Source organism: Pyrgilauda ruficollis, unplaced genomic scaffold, assembly GCF_017590135.1.
Source record: "Pyrgilauda ruficollis isolate IOZ18807 unplaced genomic scaffold, ASM1759013v1 scaffold74, whole genome shotgun sequence".
In the NCBI taxonomy this organism is placed as follows: domain Eukaryota; kingdom Metazoa; phylum Chordata; class Aves; order Passeriformes; family Passeridae; genus Pyrgilauda; species Pyrgilauda ruficollis.
In genome coordinates, this window is record NW_024529266.1 from 818,606 (window position 1) to 844,119 (window position 25,514).

The 25,514-nt window shown below is 35.6% G+C and overlaps 1 protein-coding gene across 2 annotated transcripts in view; it reads right to left on the reverse strand.

Moving 5' to 3' along the window:
* Positions 1-343: 343 nt before the first annotated feature.
* The window catches only part of SV2C (synaptic vesicle glycoprotein 2C), a 77,395-nt gene continuing 52,224 nt past the window's right edge, over positions 344-25,514 (reverse strand). The window contains exons 4-12 of one of the 2 annotated variants that reach the window (XM_041486221.1): positions 22,309-22,442; positions 22,064-22,153; positions 17,642-17,752; positions 15,976-16,064; positions 15,457-15,621; positions 12,636-12,769; positions 11,134-11,337; positions 10,113-10,272; positions 344-527 (exon numbers count right to left, since the gene is read on the reverse strand). In XM_041486221.1, the coding sequence (XP_041342155.1) occupies positions 344-527; positions 10,113-10,272; positions 11,134-11,337; positions 12,636-12,769; positions 15,457-15,621; positions 15,976-16,064; positions 17,642-17,752; positions 22,064-22,153; positions 22,309-22,442 (1,271 nt within the window). Of the gene's footprint in view, positions 528-10,112; positions 10,273-11,133; positions 11,338-12,635; positions 12,770-15,456; positions 15,622-15,975; positions 16,065-17,629; positions 17,753-22,063; positions 22,154-22,308; positions 22,443-25,514 lie in introns of both variants that reach the window. The other variant, XM_041486220.1, reaches the window with a different exon arrangement.

The window sequence follows — 25,514 nt, forward strand, 5'->3', positions numbered from 1 at the left end:
TTAGCATGGGTTTTTTAGATAATCTGACTGCTTGCACTTTAAATATCTAATTATCAGTATGATTTTTACTTTCCTGGATATGTCACCAAAACTGTTTTAAGAGGTAGCTTTGCACTTCAAGGTGAAATGGGTTTGAATAACAAAATATGCAAGCAAACAAAAGTGAAATTTAAAACTTTCATACAGAGGTTGCTAAATCTCTGCTACTCCAAAGTATCTTTTGAGTTTGATTTCTGACATTTGAGCACTCTACTGTGTGTTGTGAATCTGAAGCCTTTGCACCATCAGTCAGGAGAATGACATTTGTACAAAGAAGGAAATAAATAGTGAATTTTTTTTCCAGTTACATCAACACCTGGGTTCTTGTATCAGGAAGCCGAAGTCCTACCAGACCTCCACATACTAGCACAGTAGAAGCAAGGAGAATAGGGATTGCTTTGGTGATACCAACAAGGGAACCGAATATTAGGTTTCCAAGTACAGCTGCAGCTTTGCATAGTGCATTCAGAAAGCCAAAGCCTGTTGCCCTAGAAGAGAAAACAGAAGAAAGTTAAAATACAGGTGAAAGAGTAACACCTTTGAGGCACATCCCCAGTGACAATAAATCAGTACAGTCCCAATAGCTTATACAAAATTTATGCCAATAAAGATTTTGTGCTTACATTCTGTGCTCTTATTTAAAATGAGAAATTAAAGCTCAGCTGCTACAGTATTTCATGAGGCAATTAATTTTTCTGCCTCAGGGATCAAAATGAAATGAATGACTGAACAGGTGAGTTTGCACCTCTAGAGCTGAACATGGAACTTGCAAATGGAAATTCAGGAAGACTTAAATGGCTAGATTAGGAGAGCAGACATGTCAAGTAGCTCCCAAAGGAGAACTGCTTCGTCATCTGTGTGATGATTCTTAATCAGAATTAAAAGATGATCGTCTTAGGGTACAGAATTAAAATTGAGTTTCTTACATGTAGTACACATGTCAAAACAGTGCTTTTTCAAAGGCTAATGAGACTTCCAATATTAATGAATGTTCATCTCTTAGAGGTAAAGAAGATAGGGTATATAAAAATCTGTTGGGTGAAAGAGATAACTGAGAAACTTTGGACAAAAGGAAAAGGAAATAGACTGCCAACAGAAAGTATGACACCAGTAATTCAGGTGGAGTCTTGCATTACAGCGATGTAATTTTAGTCATCTGGAGTATTTTTATTATTTTGTACTCTTGCATATATGTCTTATGCAAACTGCCATTATTTAAATTGTGTTTTGACATGACTGTATGATTCATTGATGCAGGAATAAGCTTGCCCTACCAAAAGTTTCCTAACAAAGATATCTGTATAGTGGTAGAATCTGTAACATTTCTCAGCTCTCTTAGAAATTCAAGAAGAGAGTTCTGATTTTCAGAACAAAATATTTCTTGCTTGCATCGCAATTAAAAGCCCTATTCTATACAATAAGAATTAAGAGAAATGCTAGTGATCTAAGTGACTTTAAAGGCTCTAATTATTCTACTGAAGCACCTGTGTGAGAAAGGAAGAGCTCTTACGCTCAGATCTGAAATCCCGGGGAAGTTTGAAAAGCTTCTACTGGAGCTACTAAAAAGGAGCCAAGAGAATCAACAGTAAGAAGTAAGAACACTTGACCCCAGCTAAGAGCAAGGATGTTCTCAATGCTCTTTGCAGAACAGATTTTTGATTTTGAAAACTGCGAACAATTATATCAAGGCATGAGAGATCCTCTGTCTGAAGCAACTGACTGACCTCGCCACAGCCCAGAGTGTCAGAGTTCATCTCCTCTGCTCTTTGACAAACCTGTATCTCAATAGTGTAGATCAGTTAGACCTTTTGGTGTCATGCTTCCAAGCTGTTTGCTAGGGGAGTAGTAAAAGCTTTGGTCTAGGAGAGGTGACCAGGATATAGGGGCATTCAGCACTGTCCATGCCCTGTCTGGGATACTGTGCTTCAGAATAATACCAGTCCTGGTATATTTGAGGACCCTTCATCAAAAGAATGATGACTAGGTCTAAATCCTTCTTGCACATTTCTAAAATACTGTGGTTGGCTCTAAGAAGCATAATCCTAGTTAACCCACAAAGTCAAATCCACAATCTGAACAAGATTCAGAATGTGCCATTTTTAAATAATGGCTTTCCTTTTGAATTCTTAAATAATTTAAAAGAATGTCTGCAGAACAGAATTAAGACATGTAACATACTAATTAATGCACCTTCAAACAGTTTTTATTTCCATTACATTAAATATTTATTTTCCATTGTTGCAGACCAAAGTCAGTTCCCTTACATAAAATGTTATAAAAGTAAATTCAGAAGACCTCATAGTGTTCTAGTATCAGCTTTGTGAATCTGGGACAAAACACAAATTACTTTTTTTTTTTTTTACTGGGTGATTATACATTTATGCATTATTAGTTTGGCAATATGCCTCTTGCACCCCCCAGCAGTATTTTAATCTCTGAAATGTCTGATATTTAGCAAAGAAATTACTGGTTTGTCTGAAGTAAGAACAATTCCTCTTTGTGTAAAGCATGGCACCCATCCAGACAGAGCATGACACTAAGTATTGGCAGTATCTAAAGAAAAAGAGACAGGTCATTTCTACAGCAGAGTAGAAACTATCAAAAAAATCTGTGGGAAAAAACAAGTAGAAGAGACCTAGATATGTCTCTTACATGTTCAAAGTCCTTATTTACTTGTTTTATATATATTTGATTGAACCTGCAGTACTTTTACAAAATCCATAGTGCTAAGGAAACCTAAACATGCACATCTTGGACATAACAATTTTGAAAATGACAGGTTCTGCCCTCCAGCAGCCAGGACCCCTGAGGGCTGCCAGAGAGCACATTGCTGAGAGCAGCAGATGAGGAAACTTGGGGAAGTGTTGTGTTTGGAAATTTCTGACAGAGAAACATTTGCAGCAGCTCCTTGAAAATACCACTTTCAGAGGAGAAACGAGCAAGTTAAAACATGTCCATCCTAAGCACGACCTTTGGAGGAATGGGTCTGAAGGAGGAGCATGAGCTACACTGAAGGGGGAAGAGAAGAGCATCCTACTGGGGTCAATTTCCATAGCCTAAGAGAAAACAAGCAAATGTCTAGCATGGAAACATTTGTGCTCCAGGGACATATAAAGTCCAACATATCTGGAGGAATATGACCCAGGATGGGTTGCAGCTACTGAGAAGGAAGGAGCCCCAGACTGACAGATCTTGTAGGGCTCACAAAACCAGAGTAGGTAAGGTTGAAAGGGGCCACAGTGAGTCACCTGGTCCAACCTCAAAGCTCAAACAGGGTCATTTTAGACCAGCAGGTCTGCCCCAGCCTGTACTGATTATTCTTCCTGAGATGCAGGACCCTGCATTTTCCTTTGTTGCATTTCAGATGGCTCTTCTTTGCCCATATCTCCAGCCTGCAAGGTCCTTCTGAAGAGCTGCACAAAGCATGCAGGTAGGCAGGAGATTCTTGAGGAAAGGGCTTTATTAAAATAGACTGTATTGCAAGCAGGTGGAAAGAGGTTAAAGACAGCACAGCTGGACTGGAAAACCAAGTTTATGTGATAGGATAACAAGAGATTGCAGCTATTCTGAAGAACTCAAGGGAAGAAGGAAAGGAAAAGAGCAGAATGGTTCTAATGTCAGCCTCATTTATGCACAAAAAGTACTTCTAAAGTTATGGTGGTGACTGGTTGTGATCAGAATCTGCACATAAATATGATTTTCTTGGTTGTCAATGCTGATGTAAAATCAAACTTAACTCCACGTAACAGTAACAGAAAAAACCAAACATAGAGAAACTAGATGCCTAGTCATCAACAGCCTCAGTATATTCAGAGATACCAGAACTCCCCAAAGAATACACAGATCCAGCTAAAAAAAAAGATCAGATAGATACAGGCACGTAATCTTTGGAAAAACAATAGCACGAAACATATGGGGATGTTATGTTTAGTGTTGTTTTATACTACCTTATAAAGAAAGGTAAGCTGTTACACAGATGTTGGCTGCTTATATCAACTAGTTATGACAGTGGTCTGAATACAATTTTCTGAGCAATTTGAACCATTTCTTTTCATGTTCTGATTTCTACAGATGCCACTGTTCTTTAGATCTATTATTGATTATATACCTACCGTTACTATATCAGGTTCTAAAGTAATTTTGTAATACATACAATACCTCTTCTGCCTGAACAAAATTAAGGTAATTTTTTTGCACCTAAAAACCAGTTCTGTTTGTAAAATGGACTTACAGAATTTTGCTTATTATTGTAAGGGGTTTTTATTAGTCTAATCCCATTAGTGTTATCAAAATATAAACAAATAAAAGTAAGAAAAAGTAAGCTCATTTTATTGCCCTTAGCTGTCCTGATAATTAAAAAATGAACAACCCAGAAGAAGTTCAATCTTTTAATCTTTAAGCAGATTTCAGGCATGTCCTTTTGCCTAAAATAAGCACGTAATTGGCATGAACAATAAGATTTTAACAGGCTTAAGTAAATTGTTGTTATGACCTGTACCTGAAAAGCACTGTTTAATCTTATATCTTCACACCCTTCAATTTTAATACTGTGTTTGAATGTGTTTGTACTTACAGTCAGAACAAAGTGTCAAACCATTATGGAGCTCTAGGGATAGCAAAGTCAGACTGCTTGCTTTTTTAAAACATCCTTCTTAGAGCAGTTTGTGATTCAAACTCTTTAAAATCTGTATTTATTCATGCTTTTGTAATTAATTCTCCTGAATCTAGGGAAATAAAAATCCTGGAAATAAATATGCTGGAAATAAATATGCTGCAAATCACACATGTATAACTATAGTCTCTTGCAGCATTAGTACAGTCTCTGTTACACTGTTTGAGGAAAGTGCAAGAGTGTCAGCAAATTATTAAAATTATGTGATGTATCATCTTAGCATGATGAACAAATTAAGTGAAAAATTCTAAGGGAATAGGACCATCTATATATACACCCATTTTCTTAGTGTTGATCAATTATTGGGCAACCTTTTGCAGAAAAATGTCATGTTGACTTCATGAGTAATCCTCATTACTGGTCAAGGGAGACCAGTCATACGTAGCAAGAATCCTTTGTCCAGCTAGAGAGTTCACTTAAGTATTTCAGGCATATCACTAAGACAATGCTGGTTAATCAATTTAGGATTGTCTTAAAAAAAAACCCCAGATACAGAATTTAGTGTTGATAGGAGAAAAATACTAATGTCTTTTATAAAAATGCCAGCATGAAGAGAAAGCTAGATGTTACTGAAAAGGAATTTTCCCCAATGTATTTTACTTTTGCTGTTGAGAAAGCTGTGACAAAGAAAAATGCTTAGCTTCCTTTCATCCAAGGTCCACATAAAAATGGCAAGAGTCCAAACAGTTAAAAATAGAGGGATTATCCAAGCCTTTAGACTAAAAGAGCTTGTTTCCTGATTGCCACATATGTTCCTTCTTAGACCAGGTGCTTGTATTCCTACATAAAATACTTCAGATCCACTTTTCCACTGCTGATAAAATATGTAAAAACTTCATTGTCCTGTGGCAGAGTGCTAATAAATGTGTAGCACAAATATTTGTTATCTTTCTTGCCAGAGCAATTCACAAAAACAGCAAGTTACAACAAAATGTTGTTAGGATTAATAATATGTAAAGCATTAAAACAGAGTATCCAAATGTTCTATGGACAATTTTCTACGTCAGATGTTTTTATATTCTCTTAAAAAGTTAGTACAGAACTACATATCATGTAGTTCATGGCTTGATCATTTATAATGCTTAGTGTGCAAGTAAAACAGTGGAATTTGCCTTCCTTCCTTGGACCAGTGCAAAAGGTATAGGTGTGGCAGGTCATGCCTTAAAAACTTTAAAATTTCAGCAAAATGCAGTTGAACTATATCCACAGGATGAGAGTAGAAAATAGTTGTCAGGAAAGCTACTGTAAGTCAATTACTGCTATTATGACTCAAAAGAATAGAAAGTTTCTCTTCTGACATCCACACCAATACAAACTTTGAGATACTGTGAGAATAATATTTATTACTGTGGGCATCGATCCTAAGGGTTCAAGAAGATGTTAAAAAATTAAAAATCATGAACTGAAGATAGACTTATTTCTTAATTATGGCCAAACCCTTACAAACTTTTTTCAGAGGCATTAATAAAGGCAAAACAGGATGACTTAATTTTGTAGCTCACCTTGAATTCTAAGTATTCTTGGACAAGATTCAAACCCAGATCTATGGCAGCCATAGAAAAATGATGAATTGCTGGCTATCTGATGCAGTCTGATTTATTCTCTATGTGGGAGATGATCTATTTATATTCCACTTTCTATTTAGGTTCTAGTTATTTTTTGTATCATCTCCCTGATGAGAATCTTGGCTTATAATGCTGGTGCTTCCCAAGTCCACAAGAAGACACTTACCACTTATGTGAAAGTAAAAATTGCTTTTTAAAGTAATAAAAATGTCTTAAAGTTCCTTCTTCAGAGAACTTAAGCTTTCTTCCATCCGTATTTATATTACAGGCAGAACTGAGGAACTGTGCAGTGTTATTGTAGGCCCCTTGGGCACACATTACAATGCAAGCTGTAATTACCTCATCACACAATATTTTTTTTCCTCACCACTCTGCCAATGCAGAGAACAAAGAGGGCTTGAGGGTAAAATATAGATGTAGTGAAGAAAATTTAGTTTCCCTCATCTGATAAAGGAGTTGGAAGATGCACTGGGGACTGCAACATGGGAAAACAGTTTAATGGTTAAAAGAATCAAGTGCTGTCAGAAGAAAGGATAAAATCCCTACTCCTGTTGAAGAATTTGCATATGGTGCAAGCAAGTCATATAAAGCTAACAAAATGATCTTTAAGCATGCATTTCATATTTTCTACATGCTCAGCTTAGCATCTTCAAGTTTATATTGTTGGAGTGCTAGGCACCTATAGCTGTATTGAAGTTACACTTTCAACCCATTCCTCCTTCTAAAATGCTCAGTGACTGGAATTTTTGGCATCACACACTCCAGCCTACAGATTTCCTCTCCTGATGGACAGCAGAGTCCATTAAGAATATAAGGTAAAGGACAAGAGAAGAGACAAGAAAAAAAATAAAACTTCTTTACATTCTTGAATTGTATTAATTTACTTGCTTGTTGGAAATCACTAGTTTATATCCAGCTATCATGAGTGTCTTTTAAAATTTGTGTATTGAAAAGTTTAAAAAATGGTAGAATATTATAAAAATATTATTAATTACTTCATATGTATAATCTAGAAGACAGAAACCAACTAATGACCAACATTAGTAACATTATTTTCCATTTGAACATTACTTCATCATCTACCTGAGAACCATTTGAAATCTATCGATCCTCTAATGTCTATTACAGCAGTTGTACAAACCAGCTGAGGTTTTATGAAGAATGTGAAAGCAAAAGCTAACCTAAAATAGCATAAAATTTGGCAGTACTCATCAAGAAAGTAGGACAAACTGTGTAGTTACCTTGATTCCCGGGATCAGTAAACTAAAATGTTAATATGTAGATGAGTCTGAATTTATACAGAATTCAAATCTGTCAAGATTTTGAAGCAAGAATAGCTGATAAAGAATAAAATGAAATGTGTGCCCTGTAGCACATAGACTGCACATTACCAAACTGTTCACTACACTCCTACCTGGCTAAAAGCCAATATGATCCCCAAGCGCCTCAAGTACGATTTATGAAACACCTTTCGTACTGTACTGCACGACAGCAGCAAAGCCCCTGCAGTTCAGCAACTGGCTGGTCTCCAAGAGGAGGAAAAGGAGGGGCTACCCAATCCAGCCTCCTGTGCACGGTAGCATGAACTGGCTTCATTCCACCCATCTATCTTTAAGCCCAACCTCCAGCTACCCTTTGCTGCACATTTGTGGTCATTTCACTGAGAGGCTGTAAGAAAATAGTATTAAACACTGAGAGAGTGAGCAAGGATTTTGTGCTTAGATTCCCTTTACAGGAGAATCTGGAAGCCAGTTTCAGGACCAGATTCAGTCTGGCATTTTTTTGCTTTTGCTTTGTAGCAAAAGAGAATATCATCTTAAGTATGAAGGATTTTATATGCAAAAACATATCAGGAAGCTTCATGTCCCACATATGCCAAGAAAGGTTGTTCAGCCCTACAGTTACTTGCAGAAGCTGGAAATTCCCAGCAAACTGTGGCAAGCTGTGCCTGGTTATGGAGATCACAGGAGTTAGTCTGGATTAAAAAAAATTATCAGACAAAAATTATTGTAAGCAAGTTATTTGAGTCTCTGAAGTCTCTTTAATTTTCAAAAAGTTCTACAAAAGAAGTAGCTTTGCCCCAGTCTAAAAAAATATCTGGAATTGGTTGTTTACTCATAACCAAGCTGGCAAAAACTAGCAGTCATGGTTCCATCACTATCAGAACTTCTGGGAAAAAGTCTCATTAAAAGCATATGTCAATAATGTTTTTCCAGGCACAGGTACATTCACCCCTCAGCCTTTTCATACTGATAATTCAAGGGGACAAGCTTTTCCTCTGATTTGTTGTAAAAACCAACTCAGTTTCAATTAAGTTTCTGTTTCCAGACAGTTATTCCTGCATACAAAATATTTTTAAATAGAGAAAAGATGAGTAAGAAATTGCTATAATCCCAAAGCTAGTAGAAACTATGAAAAAAACCCATTAAATACAACTACAGATGCCTTAACATCTGTATAGGTATATATAGATAAATATCAGTTACATTCTTTTTATCATTCCTAGTAATGATTTTTTTTTTCCATTACCAGCAATGACTTTTCCAATTATTTTTATTTACTTCATTTTAGGAAAACATATGTGGCTGTTACATTCAGGAATACCTAAAAGATGGTCATTTCTCCAGTATATTTATTAAAATTATATCATAGCATTTGGATGGTGGAAGAATCCTTGCCAGAAGAGCAATTTCCTGAGGTGTATTAAAAATACTAGCACTTAATATTAAAGCTCAGTTCTTCAGATTCATAAGTAGACTGGTATCATAACTTGGTATAATTACAGCTGTGGACATCAATTTCTTGTCTGAAGAAGCACATAATTTTAAAATGACAATGAAAGGAAAACAGGGAAGCCAGTCTACACTTTTCTAAATCTCTTCATGGACAACGTTAAAGACACAGTAACTCCTTTCTGAAAAATTACACTTGCCAGTAAGGCATGATTCATTTATAAAATGGAAATATTTTTCACTGCATTTCAAATATCCAGTGAATGACATAATAATTAGCACTGCAACAGGAGAAAGAACACAATGTCCTTTTTTAGGAGTCTGGGCAATTTTACTTAAATATTTTTAGGGATTTGAGAGGGGAGAAGTATTAAAGTATATTCAAGATAGTACAGCTTTTACATTTTTGCACTCCCAATACAACAGAATATGACTCAACAGTTCTTCCTTCAGTCCATTATGTGACATAAGGTCAGGATTAAAAAGTGCCCTGTATCCGAAAAAAAACCCAACCCATGTCATCTAGCAGCAATGCAGGATTTGAAAATTGCCCTGAGATTTCCTGCAAGAGCCCTGAAGAGTCAAGAGCAGTGCCCAAGATAATTTTTACCCACTTAGTGTACACTCCTAGTGGCCCTGCATACAAATTCACAGCCAACAGATTAGCAGCACAGGGTGGTTCAGACAGTGATTTTTATCACGATTCCCATCATTTCACAGTCAACAGACAAATGGAGCTGTATTTCTGGTTTGGACCAACTACTGCCCTTATATACAGTTAAACTACAGGAAACTCAAATATACTCCATCATTGTTTTCAGAAATATTAAGTGTCTTTTAAACGAGAGTAGGTGTTAACCTTCTGCTTTCAAATGAAACTACATTTATGGCATTTTCCTAATTAGGAGATATTTGATGCAAAATACATACTAAGTTGCTCAAAACCCCTCATTGTTTCCCTTTTTTCTTTTTATAGGACAAATTATTAATTTGGCCCTCTCAAAACATCACTAACTCAGTAAGAACCATACAAAATAATTTCTATTTGCCATTTCTGCTGGTACATAGTTTCAGTGAGTTTAGGGGAGGTGCAACTGCACATACCTTCTGTCTGTAGGATACAGCTCCACAGTAATGACATCTAGAGAGTTCCATGCTGAGATGGTGAGGCCATTGTAGAGGCACAGCATACCTATCATCATGGATTCGCTGGTCCCAAACCACAGGAAAAAACAGCTGATGCCAGAAAGAACCATGGAACCACCTAGGTACAAGGCAGGTGAAACAAACATGTAGTGGAGTTGTATTTAAAGAATAACCTTTGTTTTGTCTAATATTTCTGTGCACACAGTGTAGCTAAATAAGTGACCCAAATATTTGAGTCAAAAACCCAAGAGACCTTTTCTATCAGTAGGGCCAGACAGAAATACAAATGTTGAAGAAAGGAGGTCACAGAAAAAAATATGACTTCTCACATATCAAAATATATCCTGAAGTACTAAGTTGAAAGCCTCTTTGAATTACCAAAGCAAGATGCCTGAGCAAATCTGCCCCTACTATTCTTGGTTCATCACCTTTTGCAATTACACGAGACCTGTTCATATAATAAAACTGTTGTATTTATTTTAATGTATTTATATAGAGATATTGTCCTAGAAAATAAAGACAATGAACTACCATATAGTTATTTAAGTAAATTGAAAAGAGATTTCTCATTGTAGACAATCCACAGGAGAAACCTTTCAACTGTGTTCCTGTGCAAAATAGATAACAGACAAAGAACAGCTGATACTTTCCAGAAGCTGCTCCACTAGCTGAGAGTCACCTGTGCACATCTTTCTTTCCTTTCAGCTGGAGCAGAGATAAACCAATGGTCATCAGACTCCAAAATCCCATTCTAAATGCCTAGGTTATGGTCTTGTAATATCTGTGGATGTGCAAGTAGAGGTGGCTACAGATCCCATTTTTCACAGAGTTTCAAAACTGGGGGTTTTTAAAAACAGTATTTATGATGACACATAAATGACATATCTGCAGAAAGAATGTTTTTCATTTCTCTGGCCAAATTCCTTGAAAAGGGGACATGTTATTTTTGACATTCCCTGTAAGAAAGCGAAGCCCCTACCTAGCATTGTTAACCGTCCTATTCGATCCATCAGGAGAGCAGACACAATATTTCCTGGTAACACTGCCAAAGTTCCCAGGAAATTAACAAAGTAGATCCAGTAGGCACTGTAGTCATCATCAAAAGAAATCTGGCATCCTGTCCTGATGTGAAAAAATGTGCAATTTATCAATTCACTGTCAACAAATTTATACTGCTCGAGATCTGTGGAAAAAAGAAAAAGAATAATTTCAGCTAAGAGTGAACTCCATGTGCAACTTTTGATTAAAAACATTTCAAATTCAAGCAAATTTAATGACAAGTTGGAGCTTCCACAGCTTTGCAAAAAGGCACTAGTTACTGCTAGTAATTTTGATAGTTTTTATCTTACTAGAAAAATTTGCAAAGCTCTTGAAAAGGACAACTAAATCCTGGAATTAGGAAGTTAAATTACTGTATTTTACCCTGGCTGGACTGTATTTGCTTAAGGCCTTTCAGCACCAGCTGGTCTTGCATAAAATACGCTAGGTATCTGCAAGTTTCTATGACTCAATCTTTCTCAGTATCAGCCTACTATTTCCTGATGAGACTGTGAATTGTGGTCAGTTTGGTTTGACTTCCTTTAAGTGAAATATCCTGAGGAATTCAGTTTAAACTGATTTTTGTTTCTGAGAAAGCCTCATGGTCTTCAGCTTGTCCATAGATGAGTTACTCTATGTAGTTATTTCTTCTGCCAATACCATTCCAGAGAACTATCCCTATATTCCTTTTATTTTTCCATTCCTTTTGTCAGCCTTATAAACCTGAATCAAGAATACCTTCCCTCCACATTAAGGTCATTGCTTGCTGAGAAACCTAGGTCTGTTACCGTTATGAACTGCTGTAGTTACAGGAAAGTGGGAAGAAGTGCCCCATCTTTTCAACAAGCTTAGTTGGCCATGTTCTACTTTCAGTTATGTTTTATTAAACTGGAGAAAAACAAAGTCTTCTGTTTAAACATATGAAAATATGGATTCATATTTTTGTCACAATACTTAGGCGACTGGGAATGAATATAGACTAGGTAATTTGAATCCTATACTCAGATTCCCCTGCCACAGAAAGCACAGTGAACAAAGTATTTAACCAGTCCCTTTTGGACTAAATAAAAATACAGTCGTTAAAGCTACCAGTAAAGCGGTAAATGCATTTTCTTCTCTCCAGAATGAATCTCTTTAGACATGGTTGAAAGCAAAGATGAAAAATAAATCACTTATTATGTGAATAAAATAAATAATTCATTTTCTGAGTCAATATTAGGACTGCAGTATCTCTTGAGCAGTGAGATCCATTCACTTCTCTGTTGTAACAAGCTAGCTGCTTTTTATAAATTATTATTATTATTATTATTATTATTATTATTATTATTATTATTATTATTATAAAAGAGGACTTCTTGTATGTCTTGTTAGAAATCCACAAATTATAAATGTAAGATGAAAACATGTGGCTGACCAATGAGCGTCTGAGGCTCTTTCTCCTACCTGTGTTGTAGAAGGTGGTATTCACGAAAGTACAGTTCCTGAAGTATGTGTTCAGTGAAGTAATGTCTTCAAAATAACAGTTCTTAAAAAGTGAATCTTCAAAGGTTACTGATTTAAACTTCATCATAATAAACCTGCCCAATACAATGAATTGCTGTCAATTTACCTTCATAGTTTTGAAATAGCAACAGATGCAGCTATTTAGATCTAAAAGATCTCAACTCCAGTAACAATGGTTCCTTTGATGCATTTTGCAGATGTGATTAATGATTAACTCATTCTAGAATACTATTGTTCAGAAGAAGAATTAGTAAGACAAATAGCTCCACATAGTTACTGGCCCAAACTGGTAATATAATTTGTTTGATAATATTTCTGTTGTTACTTGTCTTTAATCATCAATCAAAACCAATGTCATGAAATTCATGAGACAGCCTTGTAAAATCACAATTGCTAGAAATTTTACATTACATCTGGAAACATGGAGATCACGCTTCAGAAATTAACACTGGGAATAAACAAACACTTGCTAATACCAACAAGCTGAAAATAAAGAATTTTTAAAAGGATCGGGATTTGTCAGAGGAACACACAGGTTACTGGGTTAGGCTCAAATACAAAACATATCAGTTTTAAAATTGTTTTCACAAAATGGCTATAACATGAATAAAAAATTATATTGCCAGTTACACATCTAGACATGTAAGTATGTCCTCATTAATTCTGTGCCTATGGATGCAATTGTAATTATAATTACTATGTAAATAAAACATAATTTGCCGGCAGCTTTTTTTTTTTTATTTCTGAACATCTTCCTTTCTACTGGCTCTCATTTAACACCTAGATTTTATCAAAATATAAATAGAAAAATCAGTGACAAATTATATTACATACAGTAACTTTCTACCCCGATGTCACTAGACTAAAACAATGCTTCTTTGAGTAAGACTTTTTTAGTAAAATTCTACCAAATAACACAATTATGCTAATATCAGCAACCATAACAAATATGTGGAATGACATAATTATTTTTGTGATGTCTTTTATTTCACATGAAGGTGTGGAAAAAAGGGCAGTTTTTTTTTCCAAACACAGACCCAACATTATTCTAATCAAACCTAGTGTCACCAGCTAAGTATTATTCTTATAAGAAGAGTAATAGTAGGAATAGGAACACCAAAAAAATGCTATCTACAAAGGAGCAGGAATTAAATTCTTTCACAAATGAATTTGTTGAAACCACATCTTTATGAGAAGGAAAGAGAAAGCTAGTAGTATTTATCACATACTAACTAATGAATTCTCTTTTTGTATTGGTCAGAAGAATAATGTTTTCAGCCCATTAGTTTTAGTTACTATATCATTTTTCATTTGTGACAGACTGATTAAAATCAGGCTGGAGTTCTCATTATCATTTTTCATACAGCACTTTCCATTCTAAAATGTAGACTAGTTCCAGAGCAGAACAAAGAAAATATAGTGACTAGATTAGTCAGTTAAAACAAAAATGACAGACTACATGTTCTACATTCTTCTGATAAACCTTTTTTTTTTTTTTACCTTTGTACAGGAAGTATGTGACTACATTAAAATTGGTGTCACAATGATTTGAATTAAAACCCAGCAGGAAAGAAATGTATTAAAAAGTCACGTATTGATGGATCTTCTCATTAAGAAAGAACAAGAAGGAAACAGTGAAATTGAGGGTGAGTAGGGTATTGAAACATTTATGAAGCAAGGATATCAAATGGGTTCACACCTCCTGGAAAATGTTTTGTGAATCCCAAATAACTGTCAGAGGCATATTAAATTTGCACATTTGAAAGAGTTAATTACTGATTTAGCATAAATTAATGCTAGATTTAGTGTTTTACAAGAATATTCTGTTTCAATTGATGCAACCTCAGTTACAGACAGTTCTTTGATTTTGGGAGAACAACTACATTCTGGAAAGGAGTGGGACTTGGAAGTTATGGCTAGGTTGAAAATTAAATAATGGCTATTTTTTTCTTCAATACATAAATCTTTAACTATGTCAAAACTCAAGCACTGCTACTACTACTACTAAATCATCACAAAATAATTTTATTCTCTTACATATAGATTTTTGTATGGAAATAATAATTACTTATTATCATGACTTCCAGCAGACCATTCACATGGTTGGGGTGTACATTTCTTAATAGAAACCAGATACCTAAACCAGCTGTGTTTAATTTTCCCCTAAGTTATCTAGTTATTTGTGAAATCCAGATATAGCCTTAATATATATGCCTTTGGCTAAAAGAATCACATAAGGCATTGCCAGAGTGGTGTTTCCCATTCCAGGGCTGTTCATGCTTTTCATTGGTCTATGGTACTGTTTAGCTTTCATTTTTCTGTGATAAGATCCTAACCTCCCAATGTTCAGCCTGTTCACAGAAGTGTCTATCACCAATAAAAAAAAGAAGCAGCAACAGAGATGAAAGTACATATTTGCCCAGCCCTCTACAATATGCTGCATATGTTGGATCTGGAAACCTTTGAATCCCACTGTGAAAGGAAGTAAAATTGACGCAGGCTTTTTGTTCTGTTTTGCAGGAAGACAAGGAAGCTGGGTTTGCATGGTGGATCCTCACACAGGAACCACAAGGGCATGTACTCATGGCATTTCTTCCCATGCTCATGAGTCATAAGAAATTAAGAAAAGAAATAAATATGTACTAAAAGGTAACAAAACCATCTATCATTACCTCATGGAAAAAACTGGGTTATTAGGATGAGATTTAAAATATGCATCTGCTTATTCCAACTAAGCCAAGATAATAGGAAACCTCTAGACCTGTCATTGATGTATTCTCCGTTGCTGTGAATCTGATTTTCCAGAGTGAAGTTGAAGACGAAATGTGAGACCTCCTCATTGCGGAAATGTTTCACTCGGGATGCATACTCATCTGACTGCAGATGTTTAATGACATCAGGAAACCAGACAGATAAGCCGTAGTAGCTGTGGAAAAACAGAAAAACTTCAGGCACCAATTTCACTCATTCAGAAATCTGTGCAAGGTGTGAATGAGCAGCTGTCTTGGACACTTATGTGATTGAGCTATTGCTCCACCACAATAAAATCCTCCATAATATAGAATTATTGAAAGATGTTGACACCAGAAGATGTCAGTTTTTCAAAGAAGGTATTCCTGATGAGTCAGGTTTGCAACCAAGAACAGACTAACTGACAAACATGGCATTTTGTGGAAAGATCCTGAATAAAACAGATGATCATAGCACCAGAAATTTACATTCAGATGATTTTTCTATCTGTCAAGACTATAAAAAATGGTTTAATCACAACCACTCTTACCCAAAAGACAGGGTGAACCACACAGCTGTAAGTTTGATTGTATTATCCTTCACTGGGTAGTTGAAGCATCTCATAAATGTCAACCAAATCTGTAAATCATTATGAAACACATTTATTTACATATCTTCACTTATTTTGAACAGTTTTCTTAAAGGCTAGAAGATATTTGATTCTTATTTGCTTGCTTCTTCAGGGCATGTGAGAGAGCAAATCAGCTCTCTGGCTACACTTCTTTTGATGCTGCCCAGGATATGATTTGCTTTCTCAGCTGAGAAAGCATAAGAACATATTGTAGTCTCATATCAATATTTTTGTAACCACTGTGGACTGTGTACAAAAATTCAGCCTTATCTTGATCACCTCAAACTTTCTTCATCTCTAGACAGTTTCATTTTACTTTCTCAAATAAGCCAGGGATTTTTTCAGAAATGTTTTCTTCTTACTTCCCAGTATTAGACAAATTATATTCCATAATTAGACAGAGCTACGATCACAGTTTGATATATTGTAACCTACTATGGCTAGAAATTCATGCCTGCACTGTATGAGGAAAATGTGGGACTATGACAGGGGCAGAGACAGTATAGTGGAACTGACTGAGAATGGTGTTCTCATCTCCATGAGGGGAGGAGAGGAGAGGAGAGGAGAGGAGAGGAGAGGAGAGGAGAGAAGAGAAGAGAAGAGAGGCTGTCTGTTCTTAGAGATCCCAATACCCATCATGCAATGATGACTCCGATCCAGGGTCTAGTCTAGTGATATAGAGGATGCGAGACAACCAAGCTGCAGCTCCTTAAAAGCTGGTTTAGTAAGATGTCAAATAATAATATTTTAGTCTTCAAGTGCTCCATTTTTGGTCACTAATTGTAAAAGTAGGCAGTTTCTGGGGTTTTTTTTTTCCCCTGGGGAAAATGCGTCTTTTCTTAACAAAGTAACTTTGTGACAAATCTTGGTTTATAGCACTTCATCATAGTTCTAGAGAGCTTGAAATGACAGATTTTTAATAGCTGTGAAAAGACAGTTTTGAACTTTTAAAAGATTAATCAACGAGGATTGTTTCAATTTTTGTTGCAAGGCTCAAAGATACAATGTAATTTTGGTTTTACAGAAAAAATTAACAAAAGGATAAGAAGCACAGTCCCAGCAAGCTTGTATTAAGATCTGAAATAGCTCTAAAATATTTTTCTGGTAAAACATTTAACATACCTACAAATATATGCAGATACAATGCCTTATAAAGGCATTAATGTACATAATTTATTAATGAATTTATAATTTTTAACTAATGTGGCTGCCTCGTGTTCCTCCTGATAATCTTTCATCTCCTCCTGTGTCACCTCCTTCCATACATATATTTTGATCCACATCCTCAACACATAGTTATTTTGTGCTGTTTATGAATATCACCATGTAATTATTAGCCATCACTTCTGTGAGGACCAATGCAGCATTTTCCTCTTCTGAAGCTGGGATAACCTCCATGATTCACCTGCATTTTTTCTGGGTCAGGAAACCAAAAAGTTACACTGGTTCCTGACTCCCTCAGTCGCATGGAAAATGTAGCATTGCAGCTATCAACAGCAGGAGTTCAGCAAATCTGCCTAATTTCTGAAAGTTAATTTAAAAGGAAGAAGGTGATTACAGAATGAACAGAGACATTGTTACTTACACCATACAGCTCTGTGCGGATTCTTACAAAACACCTCCGGTACCAAGTTCCAGTATCGCTCTCAATCTCTATGAGCTCATCTATCTGTTTAGGTGTTTTGATTCTGGTAACCTAGAAATAAAAACAGAACAAAAATGCTTGTAGTTTCTGGAATCATGAATTGCCTATGGAAGAGTATTGGTGGGGTTTATTACACCCCATCTGCTAAAAATGAGCAGATACTCAACCTGTGTCTACAGTAGACATGTTTTAGATTTATAAAGTAATATTAACATATTGTAATGCTGAAGTTTTTAAGGATGCAACAGTTTCAGAAAACTCTATGTTCAAGGCATGCAGGAAATGCATTTCCTCTGGTTATAATAAGCTGTTGCTGTCATATTCTTCTAGAGAGTTGTTGTATATACCCCTGATGCCACAAAGGATAAAACATTAATTTCATCCACCAGTTAACCATGCCCAGAATTTGTCTTCAAATTGTTTCTGACTTGCTATCACAACATTGTTGGAAGTCATTTGATTGAAGACACAGCAATGAAAACAGAAGTATTCAAAATGTCATTCATTAGTAGTTGGACAACCTTTTTATTATTTTGTTATTATTTCTAGTGTTAAACAGAGAAGAGAGAAGTTAGGCAAAATTATCTGGAACCATGCATATTATTGCTGTTATGAACAATCATCTACTTATCTAAAGTGAAATGAGATAAACAGACATCAGGGAAAAATACTGAATTACCAGTGACAGAGAATGTAATGGATCCTGCAATGCTAATTTTTACTTTTACTCTCTTGTGTAGCAGAACCAGGATGTGGTTCTGTTACACAAGAGAGTAAAAGTAAAAATTAAAGGAAAAAAAAAGAAACTAAAGAAAAAAAAAAAGAATTAAAGAAAAAAGAAAAATTAAATGGCAGAACCATGGTCTTTCCAGGCACAGGATCTGACAAACATATACTACTGTATGGTTTTTGTTTTAGTTTCTCCTCTGGTCCCAGCTTCATAGTGATATCACAAAAGGTAGTGTATTCATCCACAACTGATTTTAAAAGAAGATGAGTAGAGAACAGAAAGAAAATTAATAAAATAGAGAAAGGGACTGACACAGAAGGAAGGAGAAAGCAAGAGACTGCATGTTTGGTGTTTGGCTGCAGTTTCTGAAGTTAGACATAGCTTCTGTTTCCCCTTAACAGAATGAGGACAACCCCTGCCCCCACCTCCAATGTATCACAGTGGATTACAAGACATCAGGATATAGCAACATTGATGATAAAGGTCAAGTTTTGAGCCCACTGCTTTTACACATGTATACTGTTTGAGACGCAACAGCAGTGTCATGCCATGAACAAGAACACAGAAAAGCCCATTAAGCAGTTTGAGGTACAACTACCCTCATTTCTGAAGTACTAGAGCTCGCTGTTTGCCAGATCATGACGGTATCAAAAGCCTATAAACTTCTTGTCATGCCTCTTCCAATAATCGTGTCTGCATCATTGCATTGATCTCAAGCTTTTCTTAAACTGCTTTCAGGAAACATATTATACAAAAGACTGAGTTAAGTCCTCAAAAAGTATCTGATATCTCCTATGTACAGAAATCCTTACATACCACTCCTCTGGGCAGAAAAGGAATGCCTTTTGAGTCCCACTCTTGTGGGCTCAGGGACAGCATTTTCCCTGTACTGGGCACCTGACTCAGTTGGAGCTGCGGAGATTGAGGGAAACATATGTATCCTGGGACCACTGTATGTGACTGGGGACAGAAGTTCCCTGGCGTCGGTGGTTCTTTAACATATGAAAAGTCCTATTGAGTCAGGATAATAGTCCATCTGGAACATGCAAATTCAGCATGTCAGTGTATGAATAATAAAAAAACACCCAAACCCAGAAAGGAAAACCTATTTTAATGAAAATGATGCTTCTGTTTAAAAGCCATGGTTAGAAATATGTAATGTTTTAAATTTTTAAAAATCAAGACTTGTTGCAAAGAGAAATATTTACAGGAAAAATAATTAATAAATGGTAATTGAGGAGTAGAAAAATTTTTTATTTTAAGGATGCAAAGCTTTTTTTTTTTTTACTTAAATGTTTAAACAAAGAGATCTGATAAATAGGTATTTTAAAACCCCAAGAAGATAATAAAGCATATATATAAAGGTCTAACTTTGGTAGTTCCATGACTGAAGATACTATAAATTTATTGGTGTTAGTTAGTGTCACTGCTTTCAGGTCAAATTCTTCAAAGTATGAAGAGCCACCCTCTAAATTAATTCAGGAACCAGAATATTCCATTTTGGTTTAACTCCAAATCCAACTACTTGTCCACTGATGCCATCTCTTTCTAAAGGCTTGAAAATAATCACCTCAATAATTTAAGTAACAAGAATAAACATGACTTGTGAAAAAAACAAACTTCTAGAAAAGATAAAGTTAATATAATACAGAAAAATGCATAAAAGAAAATAATTCTAAAAGTATAGTGTAATATATAAAAAGTTAAATCATCTGTAGGGTCAGAAAACATACTACCAAAGGGGGTCTGATGTAACTAACAACATTAAGTGAGGAAAATAGTAAAGCACAAGTCATAAAATGGCATTGGGTAAGCAAATGAGAAGTATAGAAAGTTTAGGAGAAGTATGTGAATAAATTACTGGGAGAAAATGTCACAATATTGAGGACCAACAGAAAAAAAAGAAACTAAAAGGATATGTCAAACAAATTATGCATAAGTTCTTTGCTTTCTGGGTTTTATGAGATGAAGTGCTGATGTTGTACAAAAAGAAGAGGATGATACATTTTTCTAATCATTTTAATGCAAGCTAAAAATAGGGACTTCTATATATGTCTAACCTTGACACACAGTGCAGTATTTCCAGTCTCAACTTGATATGTGGAGTAGAGTTTTCCTAATGCTTAGGGCAGAAACTGGCAAAATTAATGGCTGACCAATTTACAAAAGTGACTGTAGATGAAGTGTCGGAGTGTCACATTTTAACAACCATAGAGACAAAGGTTTGTTAGATCGCAAGAGCTGGAAACAAGCAGCATGTGCTTTGTTTTGTTCTCGACAGCTGCTTTAGGACCTGATTACAATTACGTCAAAGTGACGTGAGAGGTTTATCCTTCCGCCCACATTTTCTCCAGCACATTCCTGTCTTCTTCCTTGGTTCTTAAACCAGTGCTAAAAGGGGACAGGGTCAGTACTATGGCTGACTGTGAAATCAGTCAATGAATATCAATAGTAGCAGAAAAAAAAACCCCTGGAGTCACCAGGAGCAGGCATATTCTGACTGAGAGCTGCTCAGATCAGCAAGAGCCAATTGTGAAATTACACCATAGCTGTATGGTGTTAGGCAAATCCCTTTACTCATAAATTAAATCAGAAAATAAAATATTAGATTAGGTGGGATTAGGAGTAGGTCACCAGTGTACCGATAAATGTGGATTTAATACGGTAAATATTCTAACCATCTTTTTTTCAAGTTAAATATAGGAATTCTTGAGCTTCTTTGTGGAAAGGTTTAAATGAAAGCAATGGAAACTACATTCAAGGCAGCAAACTGCAAATAGTAGTGGAATATAAGTTATGTGGTCAGATGCATTCCTCAAGACTGCCTGCAAATGCAGAACCTTTAAGAGGATTTCTTAATTGAGTTACATGTGTGTTAAAATAAGAAGAAAGCTTCTGGAAGACGAAAAACATCCCACACATGGCTCTCAGGGAGCAGAGCGCACATGCTGCCACAGCACTGCACAAGCTGGAGAGGCTGGATTTCAAAGCAAGAAAGTGCTGTTTGTATCCAGGAAGACAAGATTGTTTTGTATAGTCTTCATAAATAACAAAGATGCCATAAAAAATTCCATTTTTGAATTGGCAATTTCTCCTCTAGTAGAAACAACACATCAATACTTTAAATAGGGTTTTATAATTAAACCTCAACAAAATGAATTTGAGCCTCCCAGACATTTTGAGAATATTAAATGTTTGAAATTACTATTTCATAGAAATGAAGACGTAGTTTTTTAAAACCATTGTTTTACCTGATAAGAATGGGAAAACTTTCAAAATCCTAAAGACACAACAGCTAAGTAATTTGGACTATGTGCCTACTGTTATTACTCAGGGTCAAAACTTAATAAATAAAAGAAAATCTATTAACTATCTTGGTACACCAGATAAAATTATCATGCTGTGGCTTCATACACCCATGAATATCCTGGCCAAAGGCTGATTTCTTAGCAGACATTGTATATACAACAATTTCAGAAGGAATTCACAATACTTTTTATTTAGGCATTTGGAGTGCAAAAAATTGGCTTAGCCCTTTAGAGAATTAATATTGATTGCTTAAGCTGTCCAGACCTCACCAGTCAGGAGATTTGCTGATGTGACAGATGATTAGCTTTAAAAGCAATACTCACAGTGAAGACTTTCTCGGGCTGACCACGAGCACGCATGTTTGTGTCATGAATTTGCTTGAGTATCATCCAAGCTTCATCATGTTTTCCAACCTAAATGTTAGGACAAAACATTAAAGTGCAACATATGTACAAATTGAGTTACTACGTATAGTCCCTGAATTATCTAAATGCCTGCTTGGTAGAAGTCATGATATAAAACAGAAATAATTTTCACTGGAATCTAGAAACCGTTTGGGAAGTTATACCTCCAGCAGGAACCGTGGGCTTTCCGGCATAAAGGTGAGGGCAACCACAGAAGAGACACAAGGCAGTGCACAGACAATCACAAATACTCGCCAGCTGTGGAACTGGTAGGCAGACCCCATGCTGAAACTCCATCCTGTGGAAGCAGAAATTCACACAATGTAGACAAATAAGGAGTATTATATGTGTTATCCTAGATATGTTGCTTCTTGGACATGCAAAATGATACCTATATTTAAATAAAGCCTGACTGATATGTTTCCACAAATATTGGTCATCTAAAAAGTAGTTTTACACTATGACTTTTAGACTCTTGCGTGTGACTAGTCATACTGGAAAGTGGTTGTATTATGGATGAAAGACTTTCTTGTCTTTCAGGGATGAAGAAGCTTCTTTCAATTCTCTTAGCAAAATCTCTATTAAGGTACTTATGTGAACCAAACAGGAACATCATCACCATGCATAAGAATATATATACAAATATATATATATATATATTTTGTATATATATATATATATATATATACAAAAAAAACCCCACCTTTCTATGAACAATGGAAGTGGAGAGGCTTAAAAATCTACACACAAATTATATGTTTTATGGAATTGCATAGCTTTCCTTAACATTAACTTTTTCTACAAAATTGTTTTCAATACTCTTAATAAGAATCACCCAGGTGAAACTGGAGGACTGGTAGTTCAGCTTTTTAATAAAATGTCTGGTTGGTTGGTGTATTATGACTGGACTATTGAAATGTTATAACTATAAGAAAACAAAGAATTTGTCTTAAGAAAAAGTACTATTTGGGTAACTACCTTGCCTTTTATTCGTCAGCATAGCAGGAATTTTCAAGTAAAATTTTCAAGAATAACTTATTAAAAGGTGAGTGGAAGATAAGAATAATGATAAAGGACAGAAGAGGTCACTGGAAGAAAATGAAATCTTGGGTAATGAAAGAACTGATGCACTAGATTAATCTGCTACCTGGATTACTTGCTACCTGGTTTTTCTAGGCAAAGACATAGTTAAATCCTTCTGGATGTTAGTAAACAACTGGTAGGACATAGTATACCAAGTGGCCTATTAAATAGTTCTCCAAAGGAGGTATTTATGTGAGAAATGTAAAGTATGTTTTGGAATGTAAAGATTCTATGCTGTGGATCATAAACACTTTGAGAAAAAATGTCTTTCTCATATTAATATACTTATATACTACCACATGACTTATTTTTATTCTTTATCAATGGTTTGGTGAAGCATCTTGATGAGCAGATGTGGGAATGGGTGTATTTCTGGTCTCCTACAAACATCTTATATTTCCGAAATTATATCAGTTTACTCTGCAGCCATTTGGCACTGCCACCTTTACCTCAGGGAGAAAAGGATAAAATCTGTAAGAGTGTTGACAATGATCTTAGAATCCCATGTAATTTTTTTCAAGTAAGGCTCCATATGAACATACTTTACTGCTCAAAATATCCTTCCAACTAAACAAGGATGTCTAAAAATTAATGTTAGATTTTATTCCAAAATAAACCTGGTATTAAAACTTACAAATAAAATTGTAAATAAAACAAAAGCAAAGACACAAAAGTGTATTAGAATTCACATTTTATTGATTTTTGAAAATGTTAACATTTGATCTTATGGAATTTCAAGACATAAATAATGTGGATTTATTTTACATCTAAATTTTGAAGGGACAAGGAAAGAAAGAAAGGTTTACAGTGTGTTAATGAAGCAATTACAGACCACACCTGTGTTTTGGATATTGTGTACACATTTTATTCTAAAAATAGAATCACATTCTTCATTACGTAATTTAAAGTATAGAACAAAATCACCCGATGCAGAATTTGCAAAATAATTTTTTGGTGAAATTAATTTTTAGTCTGATCAGTGAGTTGATCTGAATCTTTGGACAGCTGTGCAATTGCTAATGCTGCAGGGAAGGCAGCGCAGGATGGTAGTTTTCATCTTTCAGAACATACAGTATCAGCCAAGGTACTGGCTTTTGTTGTTACTAGAAACAGTTCCAGAAATACACAAAGCCACTGTTATAGTTAGGCAATCTGCCTTTCACAGCTCCAGTTTATGTTTTATAAGATTGAGCTGTACAAAGGGCAGTTCTGCAGTAAATGAAAGCAACCTTGCTTTACACCTGTTATAAAGCAACAGCAACATCTTGTGCTCTGTAGCCAGTCCTGGAAAATGCTCTTGATAATTTATTTTTAGCAGTAATTTATTAATATAAGTGAACCATACTACACTTAATTAAAAACAATATATGTGCTGTTCGTTCTGCTGGCATTGTGACAACCAACAAAACATCTTTTTTACTCCTCAAAATACTTGACGGACATGCCAATTGAAATGTTCATTATAGTTTTTATTGCTTTTGTTCCATCTTTTTCACTATGTACTGTATCAGCTGCTGCAATTTATCTTGCGATTTAATGTATCTGCCGAATTAATAAAAGAGAAAAGTCATTATTATAAAAAGCAATTCATAGAAAAAAAGCTGAAGCTGCACAGAGCTTTCTGAAGGTTTTTCCTCCCATGTATTCCAGCTCCAGCACTAGATCAGCAAAACAAACATGTATTTCAAATTCACAGCAAGTTTTGATTTATTTTTATATTTAACACATCCTTTTTCCCCAGGTCATGAGCTAATCTGGATAATGGAGCCATTAGAGCAGCTCTGAATTTAGCTCACAAAGTGGCTTTCATTCCCTTTGTACGCAAGTCTTAGAAGTAAATGAAATTGTGTTCTTGGCTGTAAGTCAATCTCCTTCTCCCCTGATTCACGGCAAAATAGCAAAGGCACAGCAGCACTACATGGCTGCATTCAGTGCACTGCTCAAAACTGGATCCAACCTTCACCCCTGCACCCTGGCTATGGTGTACTCAAGAGTCATTAGTCTCAAGTCTCATTAGTCTCAAGAGTCATTAAGTCACAATCTTGTATGAACTGCAAAACATTTGTCCCAAATGCATCTTGGGAGTAATGTACTGTAGAGCAGCCCAAAACCTGTGATGGCTGAATCTGAAGCTTCTGCAGGAACCTTTGTGCTAAATCCCACCCTCCTGCTTTCCTGGCTGCTGGAAAAGGCCAAGTGAATCACAGACATGGCAATTACTGATTACAGAAACACAGGAGCACCGTGGAGCAAAATCAAAATGTACAAGATGCTAATTTGTATCCAA